The sequence below is a fragment of the Nesoenas mayeri genome (genome assembly GCF_963082525.1).
Source record: "Nesoenas mayeri genome assembly, chromosome: 15".
In the NCBI taxonomy this organism is placed as follows: Eukaryota; Metazoa; Chordata; class Aves; order Columbiformes; family Columbidae; genus Nesoenas; species Nesoenas mayeri.
The window spans coordinates 15,634,493-15,653,106 of NC_137559.1; the positions used below are offsets into that span (position 1 = coordinate 15,634,493).

Sequence of the window (18,614 nt, forward strand, 5' to 3'; positions counted from 1 at the left end):
ACAACAGCGAACTACTTTTAAAAATCCGCTTATTATTTAAAATCAGATTGTTCTTTTTAATTCATGTATTGAATGTTCATTTCTGTAAAATTAAGGCAGAAAACATTCCAAAACGTTACATAAGAATTACAGCGCACCACATTAACTAACAGGGCACTGCTGCAAATTTCAAGTAGTAAAACACAATTCTGTACAGAAAATCCTTAAGCATAACGTCTGAATAAAGGGAACAGTCAGCAGACTGCTCAGAGCCGCTGCTCCCTCCCAGGCACAGCTCCGTCACTCCGTCCAAGCGACATGAAGCACAAAGGCTGCTGACAAACCAGCTTCTGAATGCTGTATTTCAAAACTCACACTTTAGAACAAAGAGAACAGCATTCAAAATGTTTGTATGAGAATAAACCACCGCTAATAATGCCTTAAGACATCTGAAAAGCGAAAGGGGGAGCAGCAATGGCTTCCCCCGACAGACCCGCGCTGACCCGACGGCGGGCGGCGTCTTCCTGCTGCCGGCGTTTGTTCAAGCTCCTTCGTCAATTGTTTCCTCTGAACCACCCTGTGAGGTTATCCAGTGTTCAACTGCATCTGCGGCTTCAGGGCAACATAAACATCAAAGTAGCTTCTCTACAAAATATTTACAAAACTGATTTCAAACACGTAGTTTTTTTCTCTTACCCACTATTTCAAAACACGTACATCTCTCTTTGACTTTGGTTTCAGAAGTGAGTTGAAAACGTTAAGCCACACCTTTCCCCCCTCTCATTCTTAAAGCATAATTTATAAATACAGTACAAAGCTCTTCAACAGCATTTCAGTTCTGATCACATTTTACCCAAAACTCCTAAAAAAACCAGGGACATAACAAACCCCAACAACCCCGAAACTGTAGCACCAATGAGTTGTCCTACCGTACAAGTTTTTGGACAGGTCTAACACACTATAAATTAGCTACATTTCCAGTCTTGGAGACTTTAAGGCTCACTGGCATCATGGAGATGCACCCATTACAGACAGCAGTGCCAGGGTGCCCCTCGGCTGCTCGGGTTTTAGGTGCTGCAGATGGTTCTACCCTTATCTAGTGGTTCTGGGAGTTTCAGAAGTGAAGTTCTTCTGCCTTTCTGTGGTTTCTAAGGGTGCCTCTGCGCTTCTGTTATCTTTCTGATTAGAAACAGCTTGTCACGACTCTCCTGGAAACACAGAATAAAAAGTACATGCTAGATGAGCAGAAGTGGTAAAAGTTACCTACAAACAGCTCGTTCCTTTATTAGAAATAAGTACGCGCACTCGGCACACCGTACTCTAATTAGTGGCTCCCAGCGCACTCCAACTGCCCAAACAACTTTACATTTACAATAGTCTCGACGTCATTTATCTCATGTTAGGTCACGTATTAGCAGTGCTGCGTTGAGCCCAGTAAAAACATATCGCCCGCCTAAAAACTTAGGACCATACTTCCAAGAAGCCTAAAAACAGCGAACAAACGCAAATATAAAGCATGCAAGGCTTTTCAGAATTCCTAACCAATTTGGTTAGGAAAAAGCAGCAAAGCCTTTTGCTCCGAAATTCCTCACTCTTCAACAATCTCTCCCCACCATGGTGTTTTGCTAAGGAGGGGTTGTTAAATGTTGTACTGAAAAGTGGGGTATTTCCTAAGAAAGTGAGAAGTCGTGCTCATGACAGCAGCGGTTTGGCAGTGCACGGCCTGCGAGCGCGGTTGAACACGGCGGCAGGTTTGGACGGGCACTGGAAATCAAACCAGACACGCCAGAGCAGAAACACAGGCCTGGAGGGAAGGGTGGGGAGTCGGGTGCCGGTCTGGGAGAGCAGGGAAGGAAACAGAGGTGGGGTTGTGTAAGCTGGTGGAAGGGACAGGGAGCACAAGGTTCAGCTTCTTGTTTGGCAGAAAACCCAGGCAGATGGGTGGATTTAAGCAAGATGGATAAAGAACAGGGACACCGCTTCTCAGAGGTGTATTTTCATACACTCATGTCACCTGATTTAACCAGACCTTGCTGCAGATGCAGCTGATACCCAAGAAAACCAACTACCCTGAGAAATACTTCAGCGCTTCTGTCATTTTTCCCGTGTGATTTGTAAAATGTTCTTCACTGCCTGACCAAACACCAACTATACAGAAGACTATGAAAACTGTTGTTCCTCTGCAGGCCAGATTACTGACAAAACAAAGAAAACTTCAGAAAAGACAGTGGGTCAAATCTTACCATAACCAGTTGCTCCCTCAGCTGCTCGACCACTCGTTTGTGTGCTCTGGCCAAGGCAATAAAGTAGAACATAACGAGGCTACAAACAACAAACCAACATTATGTGTTAGCATCGTGCAAAAAGAATTAGAAAAAGGCTGTTATGGGTGGAGAAATTGTCATTTGTGCATTTGGTTGAGATAACCTGCCGGAGGAAAAATAAAATATAATCAATCCAGAGCTGCGGTAGGTTGGGCGCAGCTCTGCTCAAAAGCACATATTCCAGATGTAATCTGTTAACCAGATTATCCCCTGTGCATTAAATGATGAAGAGCAGTAGCAAGAACTAGAATGGCACAAATGCCTATGTAAATAATGTATCCAAAACAGGGTGGTCAGCAGGCAAGGGCAGTGATCCTTCCCCTGTGCTCTGCATTGAGGAGGCCACACCTGGAGTGTTGTGTTCAGTTCTGGGCCCCTCAGGTCAGGAAAGAGATTGAAGTGCTGGGGCGGGTCCAGAGAAGAGCAACAAGACTGGGGAAGGGACTTGAACACAAGCCCTATGGGGAGAGGCTGAGGGAGCTGGGCTTGTTTAGTCTGGAGAAGAGGAGGCTCAGAGGTGAGCTCAGCACTCTCTAGAACTACCTGAAGGGCAGTTCCAGACAGGTGGGGATTGGGCTCTTCTCCCAGGCATCAGCAATAGGACAAGGGGCCATGGGCTTCAACTCTGCCAGGGGAAATTGAGGCTGGCGATTAGAAAGCAATTCTGTGCAGAGAGTGGTCAGGCATTGGAATGGCTGCCCAGGGAGGTGCTGGACTCACCGGCCCTGGAGGTTTTTAAACTGAGATTGGCCATGGCACTTAGTGCCATGATCTAGTGAATGGACTGGAGTTGGACCAAGGGTTGGACTGGATGAGCTCTGAGGTCTTTTCCAACCCAGTCCATTCTGTGATTCTGTAATGTGTTTTCTTTTCCAAATAATACATAGTAGGGCAGCAGTACAAGCCATCCTCCCACTCTTACACAGGTTTATGATAAAGGAAAAAAAAAACCCAAACCAAAAAAGAAGACTGTATTTCCTATGTACCCAATAAAAGGTTTCTTTAAGGAGAACACATGAACATATGTTAGGGACGAAAGGTCTGGGTGAAGTCTGAAATAAACTGCATGGTTTCTCAAGTGTAGAAGTTGTAGAAAGTAGGAGGTAACATGGCTCCAAGATCTGAAAAGGGTTGGATTAAGCTGAAATGCAAAAAAATGCATTTAGACACAAGAGTGATCAAACACCAGAACAGGCTGCCCAGGGAGGTTATGGAGTCTCCACCCTCAGAGACGCTCCAAACCTAACGGGACACGGGTCCCAAGCACCTGCTCTACTTGACCCTGTTTGGAACAGGGGGGTTGGATTAGATGATCCCTACGGGTGACCTCCAACCTTAAAAATTCCATGACTCTATATTGAATTTCATCTTATAGAATGACTGTTTTGGGCATTTTGTTTGTTGTTGTCCTGGTTTTGTTAAAAACAAGTTTCTCTGTCAGTGAATTCGCCTGTCAGCTAAAGCTTCATAGTAGCTGCATGTTTTGGTGAACATAGCAATGGAATGTGAAGTTATTGATCAGCATGGATGGACATCTCGTGAGAGGGGCGACGAGAAACAGGTGACCAAGGAACTGACCAACTGTGTATAACATCCCATTCACCTGATACCTCATATAAAAGTGGGAGATCACGAGGATCTCGGCCCTTTTCCTTATGGCGACATTAGGAGAGGACCTTGCGAGTCGTCCCTGCGAACTGAGGCCAGTGACAGACTGAATCCAGCTCCGCTTGGCTGCAGAGTCCAGTCCAGGACTTCGGGTGCCGGCTCTGCAGTTGCTGAGACTTTCCAGATTGGTTTTGTATATTTTGTATTATTTTCTCTGTTCTTATCAGTAGCATTAGTAAAACATTGTTAATTTTCCCAGCTCTCTTCTCTCAGTCCTTCTTTCCCTCCCGATCGCCTGTGCTGAGTGGGAAGGGGGAGAGGGAGGGGAAAAAGGGGCAGGGGGGGAGGAGAGGACGTTAACAATACATCTGCCAGAGTTTTATTGTCACTATACAATCAAAACCCTTGACAGTTGTGTTGTTTGGGTTTTTTTTCATCAAGGTTTGAGGATAGGATTGTTGATCACGGGGCTCACATTAGTAAGTTACAGAATGATTCACAGTTAACACGTTTGAGAAAGACAAGTGTGCGATCTGGAATATGCAAGAAGAAATGGAATAAAGCTAATGAGCATGAACACATGGGCAAAGACCTAAAACCTGAGCATTCATAGGGGCTTGGATGCTTTTGACTGCAGATGGAAAATCTGGTCTAATAGTTGTTTGGTATCAGCTCAGTGAGGAAGGAAATGGACCATGCAGGTGCACGACAGAATCAGGTTCCACAGTACTCACCAAATGACCATAAAAAAAGGCACAGCAAAGGCTTCTGAGGCTATTCCGTGAAGGACCTGCTGCAGACCTGCTGGAAACCCACTCACTGTGTCTGGAACAACTGCCCAGGACGTGTTAAAACTCCTGAACGGCCCACAGGCCTTGGAGGAGGAGATACTGTCAAAGAACAGAAAGGAGATGCTAAACCAAAATGTAAAGAGAAAATAATCCAACACAAGCCCAGCGCCGTTTTGCCAACGGGGTAAAAGTCTCCTTTGCCTTTAAAACTGTCACTTTTATTGATACGAACTCAGTTTTAATTTATTGTACGCTATTTGATTCCAATTTGTCATTCTGAAGTTGTGTGTGTGTTTTTAAGGAACTGACAACTTCAGAACCAATGTCAACTTCATAGAAGTTAAAGCGTCACTTACTGTGCTATGCTGATTCCCAAAGGAATAAAAGCCAAGACGAGCCCAATCAACAGCACCACCAAGAAGAAAAAATTGGAGCTTGACGCTCTGAGAGGCCGAGCTGCAGGTTTGCACGTGTGCATCAAACTGATCTGAAGCGGGAAAGCGAGCAAGAGTGTTTCTAGTGCAACTCTATACAAACATCCACATAGACTTTCCCACCAACTCATTTTCCATTCTCAGGCACACTACCAGCTCCCACATAACCATCGTTCCGTTGATGTACACGGACTAAAAAGGGCTAAGACGAGAACGCCTTTTGTTCTAACATCTCCTATTTTGAGTAAGAATTTGATCCAAGGGTCTCATCCACTCGCACAGAATCAATGGTGTACGACCCACGGCACGGCCGAAGAATTTGCTACACAGAAGGAGCTGCGTGCTCATAGAGTAAAGCTGCCAATATGCAGAAATCGCATCTTGAACATCCAATCCAGCTTGGGTTTTCCAGTTTGCTTTCAAATTTTTAGCAGCTTGGCAAAATTTTGTCCAAGTTCTAAGCTGTGCTGCTAGCAAATAGATTGTTGCAGACAAGTGTTACAAACTAGCTTTATTACATAAAAATTACCTTTTTAATGTAAAATATGATGAAATACTTTATAGTCGCTATTGCAGGGAGAAGCGGTGAAAAGAAGGTTCCGATCCAGCAGATAGTCTGCCCGTAAATGATTTCCAGGACGTTGTCAGAAATTCCAAATACCCGCAATCCACACCACTGAACTAGCTTGCAAGAGCAATGAGTAACTAACAACCTACAACCAAAGAACATCGTTAGTTCCGAAGTGAAGTCACAGAGCTTGGCTGAATTTGAAGACGTTTGAAATAATTGGAGCGCATGGAAATTTAGCATTTAAGTGGAAGACAACAGAACACAAGTCTGATGAAAAACAAGACTCAAACATCAAAATCTACACAGCCATCTGAATAGCAAACTAGTACCCAAATCACCAGAAATACGATTACAGTTTATTTTAAAACTGGTAATGTGGTTAGAAATATGAGGAATTAATAATAGAAAAAAGAAATGGGTTTTGTAAGTCATTTGCAAAATTATGCTCAAAAGGCAGAGATACTTACTTCCTAGGAAAGTCCAAAAACAAGGTCACAGCCAGAATTATAATAAAATCAAATATTGTCAGTTTATACATTTCTTGTCCAACTTCAGATTCCCAGCACTATAAAAACAAGTCAGGAAACACAAGATTAGGCATCTAAATATCAAGTGAAAAATCCATCTGCCAATCACTAATGCAACAAACCTCTCAATCAATGAACACCGTAAAGTTCAAACTGCATTAACTCCCATTTCTAAAGTGTTTAAGATCTTCCATGCCAAGTTGTTTGTTTGTTTTGTTGCATTTGGTCTTGTTGGTTGTTTTTTTGTTGTTTTGCTCTGGGTTTTTTGGAGGAAAGACCATTTGTCATATTGGAGCAAAAAAAAGCAGTAACGCAACTGTCTCCAAAACACGGTTACCTCAAATAATCCTTGTGACGGTCAGAAAGGCTGACCAGAGTTTCAAATAAACACAAGTTGTATGTAAGAACTGCACCGCTTTGCGCTGAGTAGTGACAATCAACGCCTGAACACCTCCCAGCAAACAAGGCTCATGGAAAACAAATCTCTGCTCACAAGTTCAAATGATTAAAGACCAAGATAAATCTGCTTACGGGATAAAGTTCGTAATTGTATCCACAGGCCTTGCACTTGTCGGTGGCACAGTCGGAGATTTGGCTCCACAGCGAGAACAGGAGAACGCCGATATTGGCCAACCGCACAAAGACACACCTGGAAGAAAGGCAAACCTGCCCAGGAGCCATTCCACACCTGGCTCAGCGCACAGGAGTCTGAGGAAGGCTCGAAACACAAAAGGCTCATAGAGAGCAGCTCTTTAATAAACACATCCTTCCATAGCAGTCAGTTAAATTGCTTTTCCCCTTCCCTGCTTTAGGCTCCAGCCCCTCCTTTCTTTTCTCCGTGTTCTTCCTGGATCAGTCATTTCAGCTGCAGGTCTTGACCTCCCGATGGCGCAGTTTGAGGGCAGGTGACAGCTCTGTGCGCAGCATTTCCCCGCATGCGGCGTCAGCCTTCAGAGGCACTTCGCCAAATCCAAAACACAGGGCACGGGGGCTTGACAAAGTCCAGATCTTACTGCCTCCAGCTGCCAAATACCAGCTCTCCATGTTCTCACACTGAAGTATGTTTCCCCGCCAAACTTGCAGCTTCTGCCGTGAGCAGAGCCCTGGTTCAGTCACTGCTGCATGCCACGCACTGCGAATCCACAGCTCTGCAGCAACAACTCCCCTACGGACTATTTATCCAGGTTGTTGAAGATGTCCAGACCACACAGCTAACTGGGACTGAACTTGGACACTGAAATAACTGCACTGTGCTGTCATCAAAATAAGAGACTGTTTCCAGATTTAAAATTAGTTCCCAACTATGCATAAGTCAAACGAGGCCTGCTTGGCTGCCAGTGCCCAGGCCACCCCTGCAGAGTGCAACCTCTGCTTCTTCATACCTGAATGCTTACCACGCCTCAAACCTACCAAGAAAAAAGCTGTTGAAATATCCAAGGTCACAATAAAAATGTCTTTACCTCATCAGCGTCAGCCTGATTTCAAAGGCTGGTGAATAATCTTCAAATGTGATCAGAAACGAGAAGATCTGAGGGGCAATGAAGTTGGCCAATGTGATCACTATGGAAGGCAAATACTGCACTAAGAGATTGGCCTGGAAGTTCGTGTTGCTGACATCCTGTACGAGAAGAGATGAGAGGAAGATAAAGCTCAGAGAAGAACCTTCCTGACTTGCGCTCCCTCCAGCCTCCCTTGTCCAGAACTCCCTGTCTATCTCTGCAGTTGGCTGCTATATCCCTTGCTCCCCCCTGCTCCCGTCACCAGGAACTCCCACACCCCCAGGTACGAGTGTTTTAATGCTTCCCCAAAGCTTCTCTTGAAGAGGCTCATGTTGCCAAGGCTTGTATCTGACCATGTTGTCTGACCCAGCACTACAGATACCAGATTTTACATCGACGCCAAAGCACACACACTTTTCAAGTTATTCACACTAGTGTCAAGCAGCTCCCCTGGCTTTCCTACCATCTACTCATTTAGGCAAGGTCAGGGTATCAACCCTTACACATAAATCCCACAGGAAGTGAAGCTTTTTCCAGGTGGTTCAGCGTTGTGCTCTCCTCTTTCTCTGCCCCAAAACACCGCTGGCACCAACACTTCTGTGCTCCCCGTTTCCCGCTTATCTCCCTGCAATCCCGGCAGTTTACAAAGTTAAGAGTTGGGTCCACCACGGTTACAACTCTCCCCACGCACAGCCAGTGCCCATCACATCACCACCGCACAGAAGGGAGACAGAAGGTGCAGTCCCCATTCACATCAGGCTAATTCAACCCTGGGGTCCTGCAGAGGAGTTGGTTACTGTTGTGAGAGTCTTACATCTGGGCAGGAACAACCCCAGGTTCCAGTAGAAGTTGGGGAATGACCTATTAGAGAGCAGCGTAGGGGAAAGGGACCTGGGGGTCCTGGGGACAGCAGGGTGACCATGAGCCAGCACTGGGCCCTTGTGGCCAGGAAGCCAATGGTACCTGGGGTGGGTTAGAAGGGGGTGGTCAGTAGGTCAGAGAGGTTCTCCTGCCCCTCTGCTCTGCCCTGGCGAGACCATACCTGGAATCTTGTGTCCAGTTCTGGGCCCCTCAGTTCCAGCAGGACAGGGAACTGCTGGAGAGAGTCCAGCGCAGCCACCAAGATGCTGAAGGGAGTGGAGCATCTCCCGTGTAAGGAAAGGCTGAGGGAGCTGGGGCTCTGGAGCTGGACAAGAGGACACTGAGGGGGCACTTGTTCATGGGGATCAATATGGAAAGGGGGAGTGTCAGGGGGATGGAGCCAGGCTCTTCTGGTGACAACCAGTGACAGGACAAGTGGCAGTGGGTGCAAACTGGAACACAGGAGGTTCCACTGAAAGATGAGAAGCAACTTGTTGGGGGTGAGGGTGGCAGAGCCTGGCCCAGGCTGCCCAGAGAGGTTGTGGAGTCTCCTTCTGTGCAGACATTCCAACCCGCCTGGACACCTTCCTGTGTAACCTCATCTGGGTGTTCCTGCTCCATGGGGGGATTGCACTGGATGAGCTTTCCAGGGCCCTTCAACCCCTGACACTCCGGGATTCTGTGAAACTACTGAAGTTGTTGGCTGCCCTTGTTCTGTTCCTGACCCGCTCTTCCCATCTGTCTGTCCTGCCAGGGGTGAACAACCCCACCCAACCTGATTCTTTCCACTGCTGATGCAAGAACCTTTTCTTCTGCAAATCGCTCCGTGTTCCAAGTCTTCCTGTTGCCCCACGCAGCTGTCACTTAAGCCACAATACAGATCATAATTTTTACCTTCCCCTCTCCTTGCTGTCCATTTTTGGAGTTGAGCACTGAACCAGATCACAAAACTGATCACAATGCAGTTTGTTTTAACCATATCAGCTCCCTGAGCCAGTTCACTGCCCCGACATAAGCGCTTGCAGCAGCAGATCACAGCGAGGTGACACGGGAAGTGACAACTGCTGTTCTTGCCAGCTGCATTAGCTGCCAGGCAGATGACACTGGAGCCTCTGTGTCAAAGGGAGACATCTCTGGGGGTTTTTGCATATGGTTCTCAACCTTTCTCACTCTCTCCTATTAAAAAGTTCTAAGTCTGTACAAAGCGTTTTCAAATCCCTTACACAAAAGGGGCTATATTAAGATACTTGACTCTTTCACAATAGTTCCTCTTGCTGTAATCACCAGCCCCGACTGTATCTGTCCTCATGTCATGTCTGATACTCACGTTGGAGTTTTCTTGAGAGAAGACAGTTGCTCTATAAATAGAGTAGAAACATCCTGATAAAACTGCAACGACAATTATATTTATACATATTCTCAGAGAGTAGATGCGTAGTTTTTCTTTCATTGTCCTGTCTGCTATTTTTTGCTTCAGTCTTTCTTCCTCCAAGTCTGTCTACAAATAAAAGAAAAAGGACATGGAGTTTTCTGGTGCAGCACACAGCACTTGCCACAACACCTTCTGCAGGGCCCTGTGGCCAAAGACAAGTGTCTCGTAACCCTCTTATTTCTGCTTTATCGGTAACATATCTCCTTAAGGACACAAAGACAACTGGTCTGTTTATCTTGAGCGACTGATCTCAGATAGCTGGGCACTAAACTCTGAAATGGGTAAATCGGCGCACTCATCTCCTCACTTCCGCAGGTAACAACCGGTCCTCACCACTGCGGCTCCAACTTCCTTCTTCTGGTGCTGCGAAGGAAAAGTGTGGGATAGCGCAGAGAGAAAGAACTAGAGCCTCGAGCAGCCTGTCACGTCAACTTGAGATGTTTCATCTTAGCTGATGTGAACACGCAGTATTGCCTGCGAAGGGGATTTAACCTGGGCAAGCTCACGGGTTACCCAGGTATTTTCTGATGAACTTACTTCCATCAAGCAGTAACACTAAAGTTTTTCTGAGCTGTGAGTTCTACAGGCAAAAGTGCAGTAAGTGAAGGAGGCTCTGGTTATATGATGAAAAAAGATGACTCTGAACTTTAGCAGAGCAGAAAGTAACTCACTGTAACTTATGAAATCTGTAATTACTGCTTTGTGGTTTGAAGTGCAAGTATCTTTTCAAAGGTAACTGTTTTACTACATAAATCTCTGCTTCCTGTGTACAGAGAGAAAAGCAAGGTACTGGTTTCACCAGAAAAGCCTGTCGGACTCTCTTGTCAGAGAACTTTATGCTTTGGGAAATCAATTATGTGCATCAGTGTTCTGTATGTGCACTTGTGTCAAAGACACCTAATGAAAATCAGCTTCTTCTTACTGCAACAATGCTCTCGAATTGTACGAAAAGCACCATCTGAATTTTATTCCTCCTCGAACCACTGCCTACCACATTGCAGACTCATAACCCCGGACACTCAAACTGATTCTCAGCAGTACACAGGCTTTGCCCACAGCTGCAACAGCTTTTCCTGCTGGATTATGCAGAAACTACCAAAGGAAGCAGGACTGGAGTGTGAATAAAAGGCACCGAGACAACAGCTCACAGGCTCCAATGGACAGTGAAAGGGCCATTAACATCAGCGTCAATCTCACGTCATACCACAATTCAGCTACCTCGAAAGCATGCAGGAGGATGTGGGCTGCCCTGCCCCCAGCACAAATTACTTCAACCCTTCTTATCTTTATTCCATTATCTGCAAAATTATACGCCTCTCTTTTTTAGCCGTCTAAGCTACATAAAACTGTAAAATGAAAGTTACTCACTTGGAGCTCATAGAGCAAGCTATGATGTTTTAGCTGTGCTGCATTTGGATCTGTAATGCAGAAGTCCCAGCCTGCAAAGACTTTGTTACAGTAACTCTGAAATTGATCTTCACCATGCACCAAGTTCTGCTTAAATCCGTCCACAGATCTGGAGGAAAAACACAACTTAACTTCATTTGTGAAAAGACATATTTTATCCACAGAAAATGAAACAAAAGCCCAAACCTTGAGCAACTTAGCTCAAAGGCTAAAGGAGACCCCAAGCCCAGGAGCAAACAGCCACGTGTGTTCTGCCAGCAGGGCTCTGGGAAGCGCTCGGAGAGGTGCTGCAGCTCAAAATAAATCCTCCAACAACTATGGTAGAGTTGAGGATCTTTTATTCATATACATGCATACACGTGAAAAAAAATCATACTTCAAGTGTATTTACTTTTCTTTCTTTTGCTGGCTTAGCTTCCCAGAGACAGACAAAGGCTGCTGCAGCAGTGCATGCTCAAGCAAGAGACTCTCTATTTTCACATAGACCAGCTCTAGAATGCAGCACATTCCCTACAAGCAAGGATGCAGCGTAAACTGCACAACAGGTAGCAGTAAAGAAACTACACCAATGCTTTTACCTTTTTATTATCCAGATGAGACTCAATGCAAGGTAGGCAAATGTAGCCAGCAAGTACGCCAGTGGCAGGTTGTAGTTCAGGACACTGAGCCACGCAGCATCTATTGTGTAATAGCCATAAAACAAACTTGTCACTTCAAGGAACCCCTGTGAAAACATGAAGTTTAAATAGTATTTGTAACAACAGCAGCACCTACCCAGTTAAATCCAACTCGGTATTTGACAATCATTTTGTAAACTGAGTCACCACCCTGGAGGGATTTAAAAGACAATGAGGAGCTTGGGGACATGGTTTAGTGGTGGACTTGGCCGTGCTGGGTTAACGGTTGGACTCGATGATCTTAAGGGTCTTTTCCAACCCAAACAATGCTATGATTCTAAATTAAAAATTACTATTGGGGCCCCCAACAAGCTGCAACAGGCTGTAGCTTCTAAATACTGCCATTGCCTCTAGCGAACCGCAACGCAGACACTGTGAGCCTACAATCCCTCTCTCTGCAATGAAAGAGCTTTGTGACAAGGACACCGAGGCCCCACACAGAGAGCACAATGGGCTCCACAGTACAGACAGTTTCACAGCTGGGACAGCTCAGGCTGCAGCCACAGCCAGCCAGGCTTGGGACACTCAGGAAAAGGCAGTTTGAAGACTCCCCATCTCACAGAAAAAGGATAAAGCCTAATTTTACCCCAGTGATGCATATGCCGTATCACTTTTCAAAATTATCCAAGCTTCGTTCCCCAAGTAAAATGTTTTCACATTTTACATGTTATGTGAGACACTTACAAAAAAAATCTAATTACTTACAGTGCCGCTGAGCAAATCTTTGAGGTAAGTATAGAAGTAAACAAGTCCCTCATTACTACTAGGTTTATAAACTGTGCAGTGAGGCTCTGTCAAAAGAAAGGCAGGAAAAGTCACTCAAACGGTAATACCCATTAAACTGCAAGATCAGGTTAATGCAAACACGGCAAGTTCTTATAAAATCCAGCATTTATTTGCCCTGGGAGGTGGAGGAGAAGCTGATGGAAAGGGGGAATCATACAAACAACAGCAGTACATAGAGAAGGTGTTTACCTGTGTTCTTTGGAGGAACTTTAGCAACGCTACTGTTGAATATTCCATATTTAGAAATGATGCTGGGAAGGGTGACAAAACTGAACATCAGGATAAAAATGATAAAATTCAGCAGGACCAGAAAACGCAGGAAGGAGAAGTAAGACTGGATGCCAGTGCCAAACTTCCCTGAGAATGAAAGAAACATGTGCTAAGGATTAAGATGATAAAATTATTGAAAATACAAAATGAGCAGATTATAACTTCAGTTACATTGAGTTAGCTGATTAAACCTTCCTAAAGCCAGTTTTAACTACCGCAGGCTTTTAGTTATGTAACCGAAATGGAAATGCGACCTTTTTAATAATTTTCTCTAATATTTTTCCTTCTACCCCACCATGGATTTGACATCAGCAATAATATAGGAAGCAGGTAACTTCTTAAATACATACAGTTACATCTGAAACTACACGTACACACATAAAACTACCAATAACAGAAGCAACTTGAAAGAGGAGACGTCGCCTTAAGGCAGTACATACCTTCAATGCTGTGAATATCATGTCGCCAGAGCTCTAGGTGAGAGGACAACTCCTTGGCTTCATTGAGGACTTTTCTCAATGATTTACTGCTCGTTCTTTTCCACTGTTTCCATCCAGATAAATATTTTACATCAGCCTGCTGACAGTCCCTAAGAATCAAGAAATACAGTTACTGAGCACAAGAAATGCTTTTCACTACAGGTAACAGGGCCTGGAGAGGGCTAAAAGGTGAGTTCACGTCTGCTCCTCCTGAGACATCGAGTTAATCCAAATACAGCAAGTCCTCCCACAGGAAACACTGGAAAATCTGATTGGCAATAGGACAGCAGAGAAAAAATATGTAGCTGAATTTCCCAGTGGGATCTCATGGAAGTTGCCATTAGTGATTTTGTATTTGCAAACGGCTGGAAAAGGAAGAGACGGTTGTTTCCTCAAAACTTCTGACTGGAGCATCTTCATTAAGCAGCTCTTCAAAAATGTCTCAAAAATATTTAGCTTTTCTCTTCTAACGTTTCACATGCAGCTGTCCAAAATAGAAAATTATTCTCTTTTTTTGGTAGAAAATTAACAGATCTCAAAATCAGAATGAAATGTCAAATAGAGAAAGAGCTATAAAGAGGCTAAAATATTTAATTTGGATTTTACAATTTTAACTTTTATATCACGTTCCAGTACATAATAGACAACAATTTTTGACATTATTCATTTTTAGTTATTCATTTTTTATAGCATTTTGAAAAAATTGCTGGAAAGTACCAACTTAATGAATTTGAGAAAGTATTTCTTTGCCCAGTGTGTGGGCTTGTACCATTCTAGTAACAAGCTGCAAACCAACACCAAGGATGTGCCACACACTGCCTGTCAATCGCTTCTCCCACATTTTCATACTATATGCAAACATTTGCATTTTTAAAATTGCTACATGGTCATCAACAGCATCAAGGAGAATTAAGCATGGGTCAGAGCCTGCATCTCATTTGTTTCTTTTAAGAGACCTTAAAATGAGATGAAATTTCCCAGAACCACAGCCTGGGGATTGATTTGTATGCAGCATATGCTGTTCCAGCCCCTGATGCCACCGAAGAACCCACGAGGTCACCGTGCTGGAGCAGAGGACAAAGGTTTTGCTTTTAAAAGCTGTTGCTGCAGCGCATCCCTGACCCACTGCCATGTGTGCTGTGGTGACAGTTTCCATCCCCTTCTCAGCTGGAAGGAAAATTAGGATTTTGGCAGGAAGCCGAATTAAATCCTATATGTAATAATCAAGCAGGCAGCAGGTGACATCATCTTTAAGTGCAAATACAGCTGCTCTCAAAACATTTCACTTCGCAGAAACTCCGGGCCATGGTATCCAGTGTTTTAAACAGCGACTCTGGGAACTATCTGGCCCGTGTTCAGCCTGCATTTCAAATAGAGGCGTGGGCTGCACATTCATCTGTGTTACAGAAGTTGAGTGTGCAGCTTTCAGGACATTTCTATCAAGCATTTTGTGTTGGCAGCACAATATGCAGATTACTGATCTGCAGAAGCGCCAAGAAGCCCCACCAGAATCTCTCAGCGTTTAAACATGTAAACAAGCTTGGGATGTCCCAGCTCCATCGCTAAAACACACCACGGCCACAGGAACATGGTTTCTTCTTGAAGAACCAGGCTTTAGATACCCAACTACACATAAAAAGTCAAGGCATTGAGCGCTTTCCTTTACCATGACCTAGATATTCTGTTCCTTGTGTACAGGCAGTTGGGTTAAGCTGAACTCCAGAGTCAGGCTGTAACCTGTTTGTCCCAAGTAACTCTTGTTCTCTGTAGAGCACCAAAGGTTAATTGTACTTTCCCTTCTCTCCTGGTTCATAAGACACGACTGCAAAGAATCTGAATTAAAGGTGCAACTGTTTCCTGACAACATAAAAACACACCTTGCATCCTATTGCTCATCTGAGCAGTGAGACATGAGACAAGCAGAGAAATACAGGGTGAGGGCAAAGCTGCTGGGGCTGGTCACCACTGGAGGGGCAGGAGCTCCTCACAGCAAAGAGCAAATTGAAAAGGGATATTAAAACAAAACAAAACAAAACAAAACAAAATGAAGAAGAAATGGTCCTGGAAAGCCTCTTTCCACCTGTACTGAGCCATGCTACAGAGAACTCAATGTATTCTGGTAGAACTGCTGAGAATCAAGAACAGCAGCACTCACATAGCATAAGCCACAGTGACCCTTAACGGCACAAAACTCTGAGGGGAGAAAAAAGGAAAAAACAAAATAAAACAAAGAGGAAGCCAGTGAGAAACGCACTTGGAGCTGCTGGTCACTCCAATTTTAGAACTTGCCCGGGCCGGCCCAGCACCGGGCTGCTCCTGCAGCTGGAGGAGCCGCAGGGACCCGCACAGCTTGGGCAACCTCTGGTCAAAACCACTTGCCACAGAGTGACACATACACAGATGAACCCAATTCTGCCACAGCCTTCCACCACAGCACCTGTGTTGTGCTTAGGAAAAGGTAATTTAAATAAACACATAAATAAGAAGTGTAAAGATTAACCTGAGCCGCCTCTTCTCCGCGATGCTCAGGGGCTGTTCCCTCGCCGGTCGGGCCTCCGGTTCGCGTCCCTGTTGCTCCGGCCCCCGGGGCTCGGCCGCGCTCTGCCCCGCGGAGCCCTGCGCGCCCGCCCGCCGCTGCTGGCTGCCCCCGGCGCGGCGCCTCAGCGCGGACTGGTAGCTGGGCAGCTGCTGTAGGAAGCCCGCAGGTGCGGCGGCGGGAACGTCCCCGGGAAGCCAGAACTCTGCGGGGGGACAAACGCGGGGGCTGCGGAGCGCACTCGCCACAACATGGCCCCCGGCCGCGGCCGCCCCGTCAGGGCCGCCCCCAGGTGTTGAAGGAGCCGAAGCGGGACCGCCGCTCCCTCCCGTCCCCCCGCACTCGCCACCTGCCCGGGCCGCCGCCGCCCGGTGCTCCCTCCCCGCGCCGCCCGGTTCCCGCCTCCCCCGCGCCCGTACCGCTGTCCCGCCGCCAGCCCGCCGGCTCCGCGGCGGCCCCCAGCCCGCTCATGGCTGCGAGGGGAAGCCCCAGCCCCGCGGCGGCGCTGCCGTTTCCGGGCGAATACGGAGCTGTGGGGCAGCGGCTGCCGGAGCGCCGGTGCCGCTGCGGGCGAGGGCGAGGCTGCGCCGGAGCCGCCCTTCCCGGGCGCCTCGCCCGCAGGGGGCGCCCGCAGCCGCCGGGCCGGGCGTGAGCGGGGCCGGGATCGGGACAGACCCCGGGCAGGTCAAGGGGGCGCAGAGACTGCGACCCGGGGACGAGTCCGGGCCCAGGACGAGTCCGGCCGCGCCGCAGCTGCCCCGGCTCAGGTCGAGGCGCGGCGTGTGCGGACCCGCCGTGAGGGGCGGGCTGAGGCGCAGGGCCGCTCCTCCCGCACCCGGCAACATGACTGGTGCCGGCCCCGCTCCCTCCTCACAGGATCCCAGAGTGTCCGGGGCTGGAAGGGCCCTGGAAAGCTCACCCAGTGCAATCCCCCCATGGAGCAGGAACACCCAGATGAGGTTACACAGGAAGGTGTCCAGGCGGGTTGGAATGTCTGCACAGAAGGAGACTCCACAACCCCCTGGGCAGCCTGGGCCAGGCTCTGCCGCCCTCACTGAGAAGAGTTTCTTCTCCTCTTTCAGTGGAACCTCCTGTGCTCCAGTTTGCACCCATTGCCCCTTGTCCTGTCACTGGTTGTCACCAGCAGAGCCTGGCTCCATCCTCCTGACACTGCCCCTTTCCATATTGATCCCCAGGAATGAGTCCCCCCTCAGTGTCCTCTTGTCCAGCTCCAGAGCCCCAGCTCCCTCAGCCTTTCCTCACACGGGAGATGCTCCACTCCCTTCAGCATCTTGGTGGCTGCGCTGGACTCTCTCCAGCAGTTCCCTGTCCCGCTGGAACTCAGGGGCACACACTTGTAGGTTTAAAATCAGGGTTTGAGATCTGGGGGTATCAGAGTAATTTTGTCCCTCTTTCCCAGGGCTTTCTCCAAAAATGCCTTGAAGAAGCACAGGGGGATGTGAACGCTGCTACCTGACCCCCCTCAGTCAGAACTCAGCCAGGCCCGTGTGCTGTTCTGACTGCCTGGCTTCTCTCACAGGTGCTTGGCTTAGAAATGGGCTTTGTCCTGATGTCTTACTGTTAAATGTCCATGCCGGTCCTGTAACAGCTTCTTGTGAACTCTGATACTTGTTCCAGTCCTGTTGGATCGCGGGCCCGACCTCCGTGGCTTGTTCTGAGCGATGGATGCAGCGGTTCAGGCCGTGGTGCAAACAATGCAGCGTCACCCTTGGTGTGAGCTGAGCGTGGTGAACTGGAGAAAACACAGGCAGTACATGCTTGGATCTCTTTCTGCATTAGACACGGATGGTATTTTTTGTGTTCAGTTGTCGTAAACATCCCTGAGAGAATTTTTTCTTGGAATAATTCTTGCCTTTAGTATGTGACAAAAAAGAAAATGAACGCTCCAGTAACACGTGTGAGGAAAAAAAAGAGCATTTCTGTTATTTCTTACTGTATTCTACTGGTACTTATATCGATAACCAGACTTTTCAGAACGTTTCTCATTCACTTTCTGCAGTACTTTTAAAAATAAGTGATCATTAGCTTTCAGGATGCTGAATCAGACATTAGTGAGCACATTTCGTAACTTACCTCAATGGCGTGTCACAGCTCAGGTATGTGATTTTTTTATTGCTTTATTAGCAGTATGAATCTATGTGGATAACCAGTTTTCATAATAAAACCATAAAACATTACTGATAAAAATGTAAGTTGTCCAAGTAATTTAGATGTACATGTTTATGATTAGTGAATTTATGTATAACTGGAAGAGGAGAAAGATATATCCTAGGGGGAACTGTTGTTAAATACAGAAACGTGGAATTAAGACTTCCTTATTGCACCGAACTACTTTAACAAAAAACAAACCCAGCCACTTCATAGGTGTTCTTGTCTTCATGCTGGTAAATTCGTCTAGTATATAACTAATAT

General features: G+C 46.6%; 1 protein-coding gene across 1 annotated transcript; it reads right to left on the minus strand.

The window, feature by feature from the left end:
* Positions 1 to 1,127: 1,127 nt before the first annotated feature.
* On the minus strand, positions 1,128 to 16,652 carry TMC7 (transmembrane channel like 7; the record flags this gene model as incomplete). Its single annotated transcript, XM_080354100.1, is given in 17 exon segments — positions 1,128 to 1,187; positions 2,223 to 2,301; positions 4,646 to 4,801; positions 5,059 to 5,189; positions 5,666 to 5,849; positions 6,175 to 6,272; positions 6,766 to 6,883; positions 7,695 to 7,852; positions 9,922 to 10,092; positions 11,395 to 11,542; positions 12,012 to 12,157; positions 12,816 to 12,901; positions 13,086 to 13,253; positions 13,607 to 13,755; positions 16,146 to 16,489; positions 16,492 to 16,566; positions 16,569 to 16,652. Coding segments are annotated over 17 exon segments (2,355 nt in total).
* Between the last annotated feature and the right edge of the window lie 1,962 nt (positions 16,653 to 18,614).